The sequence below is a fragment of the Hyaena hyaena genome, unplaced genomic scaffold, assembly GCF_003009895.1.
Source record: "Hyaena hyaena isolate Hyena2069 unplaced genomic scaffold, ASM300989v1 scaffold_34, whole genome shotgun sequence".
Taxonomy (NCBI): Eukaryota; Metazoa; Chordata; class Mammalia; order Carnivora; family Hyaenidae; genus Hyaena; species Hyaena hyaena.
The window spans coordinates 44,838-60,137 of record NW_024080665.1 but is presented as its reverse complement, the minus strand read 5'-3'; the positions used below and the strand labels follow the sequence as shown (position 1 = coordinate 60,137).

The following is a 15,300-nucleotide window of genomic DNA, read 5'->3' as shown; positions in this document are numbered from 1 at the left end:
ACTATGACGTTTAAAGGCCAAGAATCAGGAACAGAGATTTTCTGCCTTCTATTATTTCACAAAGTAAATAAACACGAAACATAAAAGCGACTGCTCGTTTTTTTGTTAGTCCACTAATGACCATGAACATCTATGGTAGAGGCTAGGCTTCCAGCTCCACCCATCAGGAGAAAACCATAAAAAGGTAATTGAGCACCTGTAAGAAATTATAAAACTCTTAATTAAGTGTATCTCCCTTTTGTCCTCTAAACATTTTATCTGTTCTTCATAAAACATTGAGATCGTTCAGATAACTGAAGCTTGTGTTTTAGTCTGAGGCAGAAAAACAGAATATGTAAATTTCTGGATCATCTTTAAAGTCTTCTGTTGCTAAAACGAGTAATCACATGGAAACAGATGTGTGTGAGTAATACAACTGACTCACAAAATAACTTTGCTACCATAAAGGACTTTCAACTGATCATAATGGCTTTTTTATTCAAGCCCTCGAAAGACATACTGGCTGACTTTTCCTATGTCTTAAGTTGAGTAGAAGTATTACATGCTTAATGGAAAGAGAAGGAAAAGCTCGGGGAACCTGACAACTGGCAAAGGATGTTGGTAGAAGTTGGGATTTATAGGAAAATCAAGTTAAGCACTGGTTTTAAAAATCCATGGCCAAATGGATTTTATTTCTCCAAAAATAAATGGATACCTCCATCCTACCTGGAAACTAAAGTTTGAACATGATTCTGTATGAGATATTGAATTATCGAGAGTCAAAATTTCACCTTTTACTACCTATACACTATGCTATTCACTGTTCATCGGTATTTTAGGGAGAGATTATGCATATAATTTGGAAGACAGTTAAAAAGATGATAGGTATAGTAAACACCTTGTTTATAGATTGGTATTCTTAATTCATAATAAATGCACTGTAATACAGATTTCTCTGTGCTTATCCACCATTCCATCTTGGTATCAGGATGGTGCTCGCTTCGGCAGCAAATATACTAAAATTGATATCAGGATGAATGATATTATAGTTCTTTTTTAATTGTCTAACCCAGTTCCTAGCACATTACAATGGCTCAAAAAATATTTGCTGAGTAAACAGGTCATTCTATCAGAGGATTTATTAAAAAACAAACATATTAGGAAATAGGTACTATAGTGGATAGGTGTCACCTTTGGCTGTCCAGAATCTAAATGCCCCTCTGATTTGAGGCAAACCCAAGATAGATCAGAAGTAGGAACTACTTTCCACTACAGAAGCTAAAGAGGAGTAAATAGTCTCTTCTTTCCCTGAAAGCAAAACACGGGAAGGTAACAAACTTACCTAATTGTAACTGGAAATGCAAAGACCAAAGATCTAACAGAGATTATTCACAGCAGATCTAGAAGAATCAAGAATTCAAAAGCACGACTGTAAATGGGGGTGAGGGTGGGGGGAAGGGGCAGTGAAGTCTGGCAGCATGTGGATGACTGACTGACCAGAGTCTACAGAGGGAGATATGGAAATCTTGGCTGTGCCTGCCTTTCCATCAATCTTGCCTAAGCCTGATCTTCCTATCTTCTTGTCAATTCTGTGAGCTACGCAATATTCATTATTCTTTTAACTAAATTCATACCCTACTAAAGTTGGCCACAGTTGATTTCTGTTGTGTGCACTCAGAAACTAGCACCAGGAAGATTACCAGCAAGAGCTCCACAGGTAATGACAGGCAATATGAAATTGGTTTCTGGCCTAGCAGGGCCCAGTGAACGTCATCTTAGTGTTCATGGAAAGGATTCGGCAAAGGCCTTGCCATGCCGTTGTGAAGTAACTAATTACCACTTGTGGCCCTTGTGGCCCCATGGAAAGCTCTAGGTGATTCAGGGTGCTGCCACGAATAAAACAATGTGCAGGTAGGGAGAATTCAAGACTATGAAGTAGAGCATCTGCTATTCTAACAGCACAAGATAACCTGAATCAAGAGAATATTAAGGTTGAATCCCTATGAACTAGGCTCAAAGCAGACCAAAACCCAGGTACGTTTAAGAAAAGGATCTTTTCTCTCTTACAACAAGCTGAGGCAGCTATTAAAAACAAATGCACACAGTTTGATGCTCCAGGTTGCTGAATTGTAGGCCAGTAATATTTGTATCTATATTGGGACCGTTCTATGAAAGCTGAAGCACGGACTGGAAAAAGAGTGGGGGTGGGGAGAGAAGGAACTGGGGTGGAGATATACGGGAAGACTCTGAGGGCTTGGGAACATCCTGAATCCCGAAGCCTCACTCAGGCTCCCTGGCTAGCGGATCTAATGAGACTGTTCCTCTCATGCTTGAGAAGACAGGAAAATCCTCCCGCCTAAGGGAATTGCCTTGCAAGGGTGAACGAACTCCTATTTGCCTCCTCCTTCAACACATACACTCTGTTCCACTACCATTGGAGCCACCACACTGTGCTCTGTGGGGCTGATTACAAAAACATCAAAGGAATTACAAGAATTTGGTCATTTACGTAGACAAAATACAGGAAATCAGTACAGGAATAGATTCTGAGTGTGCTGACCAAGGAAGGAGAAGCAATTTTAGATCTAGCTGCTTCTGTTCAGTACAGTCTAGCTGATTTTATGAGTACAGTACCAGAGGTTCTGAAAAGTGGTTCTAAAGTTTTGTCTAGCTGGCTGGCCAGAAATTGGACCCACGGTGGTCCTTACTAAAGAAAGCTGAGATGCCACAAATTTGGGGGACAATGTGGAAGGAGGAAATAAAACACATGAGGACACAGGAATGATGGAAACTACTGCCACCCACGTTACCCCTTCACCCATTCCTCATCTATGAACCAAAGGACCTAGAAGACACTTCCTTTTCCAAGGCCTTGAAAAATACATTAGTGAGTAGAACACTCACACCTTTGAAAGATATTTTATAGTCCAAGAAGACACTGAAGTCAGTTTGCCCATTTCAATTTCAAGAAGAATGGGAGAGACTAAGCAGTGACCTTTAGCCACTAGTGCATGGGAAAGCAGGCATACTTAGGCAGCAGGGCAGAGTGGGAATTAAAAGAGCTTGAATCGTTTACAGTAGCTAATTGGTCACAGTCTTTAGAATAAATAGGTTATCTCATCTCAGGGAGAAAGAAATGTGTTTTCATTTGTACGAGGACTACATTAGGACAGGTAGAATATTTTTTATATGTATAGCTATGCGGAAAAGGTATTGGCATACATGTCGGAGAGTCAAAATGGCAGACTATAATAGATGTTCTTTTGGCTGAATTGTTCCTGTTTGGGGAAAACTCCCAAGATCAGGCAAAGCAGGATTCTATCTGTCACTGCAGAAGCCAAAGTGGAACAGACAGTCCCTCTTCCTATCTCTCTGAAGACAGAATGTGAGCACATACCCTAAACACAGCCAATCTACTGGTCAGACCCAGAGGCAAAGGTCAGGGAGAGATTATTTCAGCACAGTCCGTGCATGGCCTCACGAAGTCCAGCACTGTGGTGTGTAGGTAGGACGGTGCCAGCAGAGACACAGAAGGCCAACCACCGGGCGATACCTTGGCTGCCCCTGCTGCCCCTAGCTCCTGTCTATGCCTGATTCCTCCGCTTCCTAACAATTCTCACAGTTTCTCAATATCCTTCTAATAAATTCCTCCTGTGACTGAAGATGATTTCCACGACCTGAATTCAAGAACACGGACTAGAGCAGAGGCATATATGCACTTTAGGAAAATGATGCCATCAAGACAGAAAACAATGGACTGCCTGTATGTACGCTACTTCCTGTAGCAGGCTGGAAATTCAACAAACCATAACGGTGAGCTTATGCTCAAAGCCCAGTTATTTGCTTCTCCTGTTAATAAGTGAGAGCGAGGGGCGCCTGGGTGGCTTAGTCGGTTAAGCGTCCGACTTTCGCTTGGGTCATGATCTCGCGGTTGTGGGTTCGAGCCCCACGTCGGGCTCTGTGCTGACTGCCAGCTCAGAGCCTGGAGCCTGTTTCAGAGTCTGTGACTCCCTCTCTCTCTGACCCTCCCCTGCTCACGCTGTCTCTCTCTCTCCTAGAAATAAATAAAACATTAAAAAAAAATTTAAAAAAAAAAAAAAGTGAGAGCGAATCAAGTGAAACTATAGATAGTAGGTCATGTTTTACCAAAATAAATTCATGCTACTTAACCCACTGTTTCCAGGTTGTATTAAAAGGCACAGTCATATTTATTTCTCCCCATTTGGCTGTCCTTAGCTACTTATAGAAGGCAATCTTCAAAACTCTTAATTTGTCTAATATTTTTTTAATTTAAAGTACTACTTTAAATTACTTTAAAGTACTACTTTAAAGTACTACTAACAAAACCACAAAATCTTTTTATACAGTACCAGGTAAGTCTTATAGAATGTCAGCCCCCTCAAAGCCTATAAAGAATAGAAGACTCTGGGGAAAATTAGATATATTTAGTAAGGATGAATTAGAACCACAGAAATTTATAACCAGAAGGATCAACTGACTTGACTCCCATTCAGTCCTAACTTGCATCCTGCTTGTCTAATGTGACGTTGTGTTATTTGTTAAGGTCATTGAGGAAAGGATATAACATTTTTGGTTCGTGGTTCTAGTTGCCAACACCTAGAAACCAGTTTTTCTGTGTGTGGGGGGGAGGAGGTATTTTCTTCTTGTATGTTTGCCTGTATCATACCTGCTACAATTCCTCTTACATTTACAGAACATTACATGTCGCCCCTTCCCAGCCCTCATGCACTGTGGTGGGAATGCAGACTGGTGTAGCCATTGTGGAAAAACAGTGTGGAGGCCCCTCAAGAAATTAAGACTTGAACTACTGGGGCGCCTGGGTGGCTTAGTCGGTTAAGCGTCCGACTTTCGCTTAGGTCATGATCTCGTGGTTTGTGGGTTCGAGCCCCACGTCGGGCTCTGTGCTGACTGCCAGCTCAGAGCCTGGAGCCTGTTTCAGTCTGTCACTCCCTCTCTCTCTCTGACCCTCCCCTGCTCACGCTGTCTCTCTCTCTCCTAGAAATAAATAAAACATTAAAAAAAAAATTAAAAAAAAAAAAAAAAAAGACTTGAACTACCACATGATCCAGCTATTTCACGTTGGGGTATTTATCCAAAGAATACAAAAAACATTAATCCAAAAAGTTACGTGCACCCCTATGTTTACTACAGCATTATTTACAATAGCCGAGATATGGAAGCAACTCGAGTGTCCAGCGACAGATGAGTGGATAAAGATGTGGCGTGAAGGCGCACACCGGAGCGTGGGCACACGTGCACATGCACACACACGGAAATATTACTCAGCCATAAAAAAGGATGAGATTTTTGCCATTTGTGACAACATGGATGTACTCAGAGGATATTAAACTAAGTGAAATAAATAAGATAAAGACAAATGCCATGTGATTTCACTTATGTGTGGAATCTAAAAACCAAAACAAACAAAGCTAAAACCAGAATCAGACCTATGAAGACAGAGAACATACTGGTGGTTGCCAGAAGGAGGGGGATGGGGAATGAGCAAAATGGGCGCAGGGGAGTGGGGGAGACGGGCTCCCAGTGATGGCATGAGTGAAAGGCACAGCGCACGGAATACAATGGACAGTACTGTGATAGTGCTGTATGGTGACAGATGGTAGCCACGCTCGTGGGGAGCGCAGCACAACACACAGACTTGCTGAATTTCTCTGCTGCACACTTGAAACTAATGTGACATTCTGTGCCAACTACACTCAAATTTTTATTTTTTTATTTTTATTTAATAAGCAAATATAACAAAAGGTAGTTTCTCCTCAAACTATGTATATTAACTCTTCATATACTTAACGGTAATTACTAATTCAGCCTTCAGCATTTCTCTTGATACTCAACCATCCAAATTCCTTCAGTATTTCCTTAAGAGTCTGTTTCCTAGCCCTTTTCTCGTATTCTCTAAACCTAATGCATATTTGCCAAATCTTCCAAACTGCAGAACCTAGTATATCCTGAAAGCAGATCAATGTGAAAGAAGAGACTAGCTTTTGAGTGGGTGAAGATGTGCCCCTGGAGAAGAGGGTCAAACAGGAATCAATGACATGGAGTATGGGGTGGATGTAGTCAAGTACTTACCCAACCATTCTTAATACAAGTGCAAGGCTAGAAGAAACACACTGTGGAAAACGAGATAAAATGGGTTTGCTTGATGTTTCTTCCTTTTTCTTTTTTTTTTTTAACCTACCACCAAAATCCTCTAAGAGGGTCGAGTAACAAAATATTAGATTTGCTCTAAAACAGTAGTTCTTAAATTGCCTCACTACTTGCTAAAATGTAGCTAAACTGATGAGTGGCTTTTACCTGAATGGCACTTCTTCCTGTGGAACATCCACATGGTAACGGATAAAAAATCTCTCAGAATCTTCTCGCTCACCATCAGTAACAACACTGCCATTAAGTTTGGAGACGGATGGCAATCTGTAAGTAAAAACCAAAATAAAGACATTTTAAGATACTAAGAATATTTAGCTTTAGAAATAAAATCATTGGTTTGAGGCCCAGTCTTATTCTCTCGAAAGGACACATTTGATGTAACTCTGCTTATGCACAACTACCTACATGAACTAAAGTGGTATAGAATAAAAGGAGAAAAAAATGTCTGAAGTCTCATGAAAAAAATTTTTAAGTTTATTTATTTTGAGAGAAAGAGAGACAGAGAGAGAGAGAGCAGGAGAGAACACGAGCAGGGGAGGGTCAGAGTGTGGAGAGAGGGAGAAACCCAAGCAGGCTCTGTGCTGTCAGCACAGAGCCCAAACTTGGGGCTTGATCGCATGAACTGTGAGATCATGACCTGAGTCGAAATCAAGTGTCAAACACTTAGCTGACTGAGCCAGTGGGCATCCCTTTAGTAGCCATATTTATTTACTTATTTATGTTTCTGAAATTATTTTCCTTTTTTTTTTTTTTAACGTTTTCTTTATTTCTGAGAGAGAGAGACAGAGTGAGCAGGAGAGGGTCAGAGAGAGAGGGAGACACAGAATCTGAAACAGGCTTCCGGCTCTGAGCTAGCTGTCAGCACAGAGCCCGATGCGGGGCTCTAATCCATGAACTGTGAGATCATGACCTGAGCCGAAGTCAGCCACCTAACCGACTGAGCCACCCAGGCGCCCCACAGTAGCCATATTTAAAAAGATAAAAATGCAACAGGTGAAATTAATTTTAATAATATATCTATTTAACCCAATATATCCAGGATTTAATCATTTCAACCTACAATCTACAACCTAAAAAATAAATAATAGGACACTTAGTGTTCTCTTTTTCATATAAAGTGTTTGAAATCCAGTGTCTATTTTTACACTTACAGCACACTGCAATTCAGACTAGTCATAGTTCAAGTGTTCAAAAGTCACATATGGCTAATGGCACCATACTGGGCAGCACAGGTCTACAGAGTAGTCAGCACAAAGGGTGATATCATTCTGGAATTAATTTACTATATTTACAACAAAATTATGTGGAGAAAATAAAGTATAAGGCCTACTACAAGACTTAGTCGCTTGAGAAGAAAAGTATGCTGAAAGGTGTTTCTTCAGTGAGATATTAATGTGTATGTTAAAAAGCAGTAAGGATCTGCTAGGTGTTAGCCGTGTGGAAAGAGCAATACCCTGTTTTGCTTAAAGTATTAGAGTATTAAAGAATACTCTTTTTTTTCTCTTTCAAGTTTTTATTTAAATTCCAGTTAGTTCACATGAGTGTAATATCAGTTTCAGGAGCAGAATTTGGGGAGTCCCCCCTTATATACAACACCTGGTGCTCATCACAAGTGCCCTCTTTAATACCCATCACCTATTTCCCCCAACACCTTGCCCACTTCCCCTCCAGCAACCCTCTCTACAGTTAAGAGTGTTTTCTGGTTCTGGTTTGCCCCCTTCATTTTTTCTTCTTCACCCCCTATGCTCATCTGTTTTGAAGAACCATTCTTCTTTAGGGAACTTCAAGCCCCTTTCAAAACCACTTTGTATAGTGCACAAAGAGACAAATGAAAGCTTCACGGCCCTTTTATATCTCAGCCAAAATCTTACTGCTGCTTTAGGCTTATACAAAAATAAACGCTCATTTCAGCAGTCTGGGAGAGGCAGAGACTGAGACACGAGAGGCAGAGGAACCAGAGGAAGAACATAACCATGTGGTCGTCATGTTTAAGTCAATCTATATTCAAGGAGAAAACACAGATGGCTGCTCTCTTAAGTTTCATAGTAATGAAACAGTCCCATTTTTAGGTATTTACGCTTTAAATGACCACTATGTTTGCAGAGAAGAGAAAGACAACTAAAACAGAACTCATTCCCTATTCTACCTACTTTTTCTTCATAATCCAACACAGGGCTTCAAATATTGCAAGTATTAAAAAGTGTAAAAACAGAAGAGATCTGTGAGGGAATGTTCCAGGACTCTTGGCATGCCAATTACCTTTCACATTTTTCTCATCACATCGTGTTCCTTTTCTTCCGGGATTTGGAGCTACGGACGCAGCTCCTTCCAGCACTGTCTGTTCAGGAGATGGGTAAACTTACAGTGCACTCCCCCCCCTAATAGTGCATTATCCCTTTAATGAAGCGAGGCCCCAGGAGAAGCAAGCAGAGTCATCCGGACAACAGACCTGGCTATCACCAATTTCCTCCGCTCCTCGGTGGTATATGGCTGCAGGAGAGGAATTCCTAACAATCTCACTTCTTCAAGTTTGGGGAATGAATTTAGTTTGTCAATGTCTTCCCAGGACTGCAAACCTAATTTGAGAAATATATTGTTTAAGTAAATCCAGAAGGGCACACAAATGAGATGAACATGGAAAAAATTACTTCAATTAATTTCTGAAATGTTAAAATGATCACAAACTAGTTAGAGATCCTGAAAATCTTATATCCAAGGAGAAAATAGAATACAACACCATGAAAACTTCCCTAGAGCCTCTCATATCCCTATGATTCCAGCGGTCAAGGAGAAGAGACCTTCATTCTCCAACATCCCACTAATGTACTGATTCTCCACCCAAATGGCTTTGTAAAAGGGTCACTGATGGTTTCCATAAGCACGATGTATGCCATGATTACATTAAAAGGGGGCATGGTCAACTCTTTCATCAAATACAGACTCAAAGAACATAACTATTGATCAGAGCTGATACTGTCAGATGCAAATTTTTACCTAACAAATTCTAAGATGGGGCAAGGTCAATAGAGCCAGGAACTAAATATTACCTTTCTTACCTACTGCCCGCATCTTGGGGACAGGGAAAACAGATTTTAAAAGCAAAACAAACAAAAGCAAAAACAGACAACTTGAACCATTGGGGAATGAGAACATGTAATAAATTAAGATTATTTATTGCTAAAATAAAAGTCTTCCTACAGCCGTGAGCAAATATATCATCCAAGTCAATACTTGGCACTGCTAAGAAAAATATGCCTGTAATAATGAAAGTGATCAATTTTATAACACGTGAAGTCTATTTCAGAGAACAACATAGTCCCTTCCTATTTCTATCCACCCGCAGCAAGGGTAAGCAGAGAAGCGATATAGGAGGGCTCTGGTGCATACCATCCCAAGTCCCAACAGTTCTCGTCCCTTGCAGGGAATGGCATTCCCATGCAGCAGGAAGAACAGAGTTAGCTCAAGGGTGTTGAGTTGGGTAAGAAGCAGCTTCCTTATGCAAAATACTGGTTTTTAAATCCTAATTCTATGGCAAATTAAACTGTTTTGTTTTTTCAATTATAGATTAGAGTTGTTTTTAGTCGTGTAGGTTTTAAGAAACAGGCTGAAAGACAATGTCAAGAGAATGGGAAGAAAAGCCACAGACTGGAAGAAGAGATTGGTTAAAGACACAGCTGATAAAGGATTGTTATCCAAAAGATACAAAGAAATCTTAAAACCCAACAAAAAGAAAATAGACAACCTGAATTTAAAAATGAACAAAAGACCACAACAGACACCTCACTAAGACAGCAAATAAGCATCTGAAAAGATGCTCGACATCATAGGTCATTACAGAATTGCAAATTAAAACAAGATTCCACTACACATCTAGAATGGCCAAAATCCAAAACATTCACAGCACCAAATGCTGATGAAGATGTAGAGCAATGGAGCTCTCATTCATGGCTGGTGGGAATGCCAAATGGTGCAGCCACATTGGAAGACAGTAGGCAGTATCTTATAAAACAAGACATATTCCTACCATATGATCTAGCAATTGCATGCCTTGGCATTTACCCAAATGAAATGAACACTTAGTGTCCACACAAAACCCCACACTCAGAGGTTTACAGCAGCTTTATTAATAAGTGCCAAAACTCTGAAGCAACCATGATGTCCTTCAGTTTGTGAACGGATAAATAAACGGTGGTGTATCCAGACAATAGAATATTATTCAGCATTAAAACAAAATGAGTGATCAAGCTATAAGAAGATGTAAGGAAAGTTAAATGCATATTACTAAGTGAAAGAAGCTCATCTGAAAAGGCTACACACTATATAATTCCAACCATACTACACTCTGGAAAAGGCAAAACTATAGAGACAGTAAAAGGATCAGTGTTTGCCAGGGATTGGGTGTATGGAGAGATGAACAGGCAGACCCCAAGTGGATTGTTGGTGCAGTGAAACTATTATGTATGAGACTAGAGTGGGGGATACGTGTCATTATACATTTGTCCAAACCCACAAAATGTACAGCACCACGAGTGAGCCCTCGTGTGAAATATGAACTTTGGCTGATGACGTGAAAACGTAGGCTCAATGAACAAATGTATCACTTTGGTGCTGGAATGTTGATAGCGGAGAAGTTGTGCCCGTGCGGGGTGCAGACTATGTGGGAACTTGGTACTTCCTGCTCAATTCTGCTATGAACTTAAAACTGTTCTAAGATGTAGTTTATAATTTAAAAAATAGGCTAAAAATATTAGGTCCTATGAGACACAGAATCAAGTGGCAGCAAACTGGCTATCAATCATATATAATACTATACGCTAATACTATATACTAATATATACACTATAGAATACTATAGAGTACTAGAAAAGTAAGCATTTCAGGATATAGTCGGTTGAAATTCCTTACTCTGAATCCAGACAAAATGGGCTAGTTTGTAATTCCCCATACTCTTCTTACTCCACCTTTTGCTGTCTAATTCATCAATTCTGTCTCACCCCTTCCATGGCATGACCTTTTTATCATATAAAACATAAATAGCTAATAAGATGCTATTGCACTTGATATTTATCAGAGCGTTTATGAAAATGGATGCCCTAAATTTAGCTAATCAATTGGCATCTGCATGTCACTCTTGAAAACCCATCCTTTAAGAAGGCAGAGCCATGACTGAAAGAAATACACTTTTCATTTATTTCATGCATAAGCTCAGATCAATTTGCATGTATGGAGAGAACAAGGCTGTACCTCACCTGACTTGTGGAGGCTGATGGATCGTAGATTAGGAAACAACCTGGCCAATGAATCATCAGGCTCCTCAATAGCATTCAAATGATTGTTAGCCAGGACGAGGGTATCCAGAGAAGGAAACATAACTCCTAACTTTCGTATTTCAGTCCAGTCTTGGAGGTTATTGTCTGTTATATGTAGTAGCTTAAGAGAATGACAGCAAATAGAAGGACAAGACACTGTTTCATAGTCATTAAGGCACAGGAAGAGCTCCTCCAAACTGCAGAGAAAAAAGGAGATATTTCATTGTTTAAAGCAGTTATGTTTCTACTTTGCACCTACTTTCATTTATTCAATAAATAAATAAGTGCCTACTATGTGTGAGGCTCTGGTAGGTATTGCGGAGAAAACATAAAGAGGTCTTTCTAAAGCTTAAAATATAGCTGGGGAGACAGAGCCTAAAACACATAAAACAGCAGAGGATGATATAATCCAGGATTATAACCCACTAAATTAATTTTGTGCTTAAACAACTAAAGGCTAAATAAGGCAGTACTCACTCTAAGATAGCAGTTCCCAAAGGAGCGGAATTAAAACTGTAGTTAGAATAATCAGGGAAGACTGCATGGCCTTGAAGGAAGGGTAGACTTGCAAAAGTTGAGAGGAGATAGAGGAAAATTCCAGAAACAATGTGAACACAATGTTTGGAAACAGAAAGATTAACTATCATTTACTAAATCCCTACCCTGAGTCAGGCCCTGTTCCAAGTGCTTTACAGACTATACTGCTATTTCTCCCTGGTAGATACAATTATGCCCATTTTATAGGCAAGGAAACAGAGTCCATTGGCTTCTTGAAGGTCATACGGTTGGTAGGTGGAAGTGGGCTTTCAAAGCTCATTCTCTGCCATGCTAGGTGCTGTGTGCAGTGACTGGAAACCAGTCTCAGTAGAGGGACAGTGAGACACTCAGGTGGAATAAGTGGGGTGAGACCAGATTCAAATAACTTTGTTAACTTCCATATTTAGACAAAGAAACTACAGTTTCACATATTTCTTTAAGCTACTTCCTTTGGATTCTCGTGTGCTTATTTAAAGCTACATACAAATAAATACAAGAAAGCATTTCTAAACTGACAAACCAAAGTATAATTTCTTGTCTAAATTATTGAAAAGAGTTCCATTTTCCCATCAGGCCAGATAGGCACTTAATCATCTGAGTGTTAATATACTTTATAGATTGTATGATTTTTTTTTTCTTCCCAAAGAAAAGCGCTAGGGCAAAATTCTGAAATCAGGTAATCAGAAGATTAAAATGGAGAAAGGGTGGGTTGATCTAGAAATGATAAGTGCTTCTCAGGGATATTTTCTTGCCAAAGGATGACATATCCTATGTCTTGGTGCTACTCAACACTAAACAAGTATTCCAGTGAAAATGCTACTAAATTACCCTCCTTCTAAGTACTTCATTTTTCTAGCTCACTCTCCATCCAGTCTGCTATTCTAGTGTTTCTGAGAATGGGAGGCCAGCAGTGACTCTCTGTCCTAACAAAGATGGCAGCGCAGCCCCGTCTCCCCCGCGCTCTCTGGGCTTACTCTGGTAACTCCTGCAGTATTGTGTGGACCGTCTCCCAAGAAGCTTTGCTGTTGTTGAGGACAAGTTTGCGAACCCCAGAGAAGGACCCAGCACATGTTCTTTCTAAAACCGACAAATTCAGAGGGTTGGAACTCAGGTTTAGAAACTTCAACTGGGGGACATTTGACACAATTTTACTGACCTGGGGAGAAAAAAAGAAATGTGTATCAGGCAGTCATCAGAGTTTTAAACAGCAATCATGCTCATAAAGCTTAAGTGAGTGGGGCTCCAGGCAAAGGGCCACTCACTTTAGGGAGTCCTGTGTCAGTGACGGTACCTACAGAGGGGCGTAAGGAATTTCAACAAATCTTGGCAAATAATTTAATCTTTCTATGAAATAGTGACATAGTTGAAAGTTAATGGTACAAAAGAAAGACTTTCCATGTTGCCTTTGGCAAGGTTTTTGATTCTGTTCTATATGATATTCTCTTTGATAAATGGAGAAAAGATAGTTTGGATGACATTTTAGGCTGCACGTTTCTAAAGAGCTGAGACCGGGTCATGTAATTCTCTTTGAATTTCTCCTTCCTTTTGTCCTCAGTACAATATTAAGGCCAATTTAAAGGTTTATTGAAGAACACATGGTAAAAGCTCAAAACCATTCAAAACTGACATAATCACAATCACTTAGAAGCAGTTTCATCTTGTGGCGCCTGGGCGGCTCAGTCAGTTAAGTGTCTGACTTTAGCTCAGGTCATGGTCTCGCGATTCATAAGTTCTAGCCCGGTGCTGGGCTCTGTGCTAATAGCTCGGAGCCTGGAGATTGCTTCAGATTCTCTGTCTCCCTCTCTCTCTCTGCTCCTCCCCTGCTCACACTCTTTCTCTCAAAAATAAGTAATAAACATTAAAAATTTTTTTTAAAAAAAAGAAAGAGTTTCAACTTGGTTGAAAGATGACCAAATTTGGGGCACCTGAGTAGCTCACTCAGCTGAGTGACTTCAGTTCAGGTCATGATCCTGTGGTTTCATGAGCTTATGGTTTGAGTTCAAGCCCCACATCAGGCCATCTGCTGTCAGCGCAGAGCCCACTTCAGATCCTCTGTCCCTCTCTGTCCCTCCCCCACCTGCACTCTCTCTGAAAAAAATAAAATTAAGAAAGATGACCAAACTTTATATGTACTAAAAGAAAAAGCATCCATAACAAAAGAGAAAACATGATCATCAATTTAACAATTTAGCTAGAAACTTGGTAGGAAAGAAGATTAAAAAAAAATAAAAAGGATATCAGCATTACTGACCTTAACTATTTGCTCTATATAGTACTAGTCTGTTTAATAAAGCTATTTCACTCAAATCTCAAAACAACTTGCAAGATAACTATTTTCATTTTAACAAATGAATGAAGTCAGGCTCAGAAATGTTAAATAATTTGACTAAGGTCCCAGTATCACAAAAACCCAATCTAATATTTAAAAATCAAAGCCATGGTTCTTCCAACATACTGCAACTAGCAGGTTATAAATATAACCAGAAAAAAAAAAATGAGCTTAAACAAGTATGAAGTAAATGTTTGAAGCCCAGTAAATGCAGTCAGCATCAAATAGCTAGGAAATGTGTTGATTAAATGTTACGAGAAATAGGACTGTTTTCAGAGTCAAAAAAGCTGGGTTTGAACCGGGTTCCAAAACAGACTTCCTAGCTGTGTGGTCTGACAAGTTACTTTACCTCCCCAACTTTCCATGTCCTCATTTGTAACACAGAGACAATAGGACCCGCCTATTCCACAGGACTGTTGATGGGATTAAATGAGATACATGCGTAAGGCACTGAACACAGTGTAGAAACTTTCCTTACCTATTCCCCAATGGGATGTAAGTTCCATGAAAGCAGGGCTAGTTCACTACTGCATAGTGGGTACTTAATGTTTGCTGAACCAATTAATGGCACAAAATTACTCAATAAATGTAACTATTCCTAACACAGTAGATCTAGGATGAACCAATATGTCAACCATGTACATCGTACGGAATATCCTAAAAAGACAAAATTGGACGATAGTCTAATAATCCAGATAGGAAAAATATTATATGTTACAAATAAAAATAGTCTTTGAAAGGTTAAAGCTAAAAAGGATCTTTGAGTAACCTAATGATAAGTACACTAATGATAAGATTTTAGAAAATATTTTAATTACACAGGCAAATGTACTTATAGAAATGTCCTAGTAGCAAAGGCTGAGCGAGTTTCTAGAGCACTACACTGACTTACCTTCTTTAAACCCTAAGGAAAGAGACAAAAGACTCTTCTAGCTAGAGTGACACAGCTGACCCGTG

The 15,300-nt window shown here is 39.7% G+C and overlaps 1 protein-coding gene across 2 annotated transcripts in view; it reads right to left on the bottom strand.

The window, feature by feature from the left end:
- Positions 1–15,300, bottom strand: part of LOC120229614 (tubulin-specific chaperone cofactor E-like protein) — a 164,415-nt gene that overhangs the window by 115,763 nt on the left and 33,352 nt on the right. For both annotated transcript variants that reach the window (XM_039228733.1, XM_039228735.1), the window contains exons 6-9: positions 12,989–13,170; positions 11,418–11,674; positions 8,618–8,744; positions 6,316–6,432 (exon numbers count right to left, since the gene is read on the bottom strand). In XM_039228733.1, coding sequence (XP_039084664.1) covers positions 6,316–6,432; positions 8,618–8,744; positions 11,418–11,674; positions 12,989–13,170 — 683 coding nt within the window. The remainder of the gene's footprint in view (positions 1–6,315; positions 6,433–8,617; positions 8,745–11,417; positions 11,675–12,988; positions 13,171–15,300) is intronic.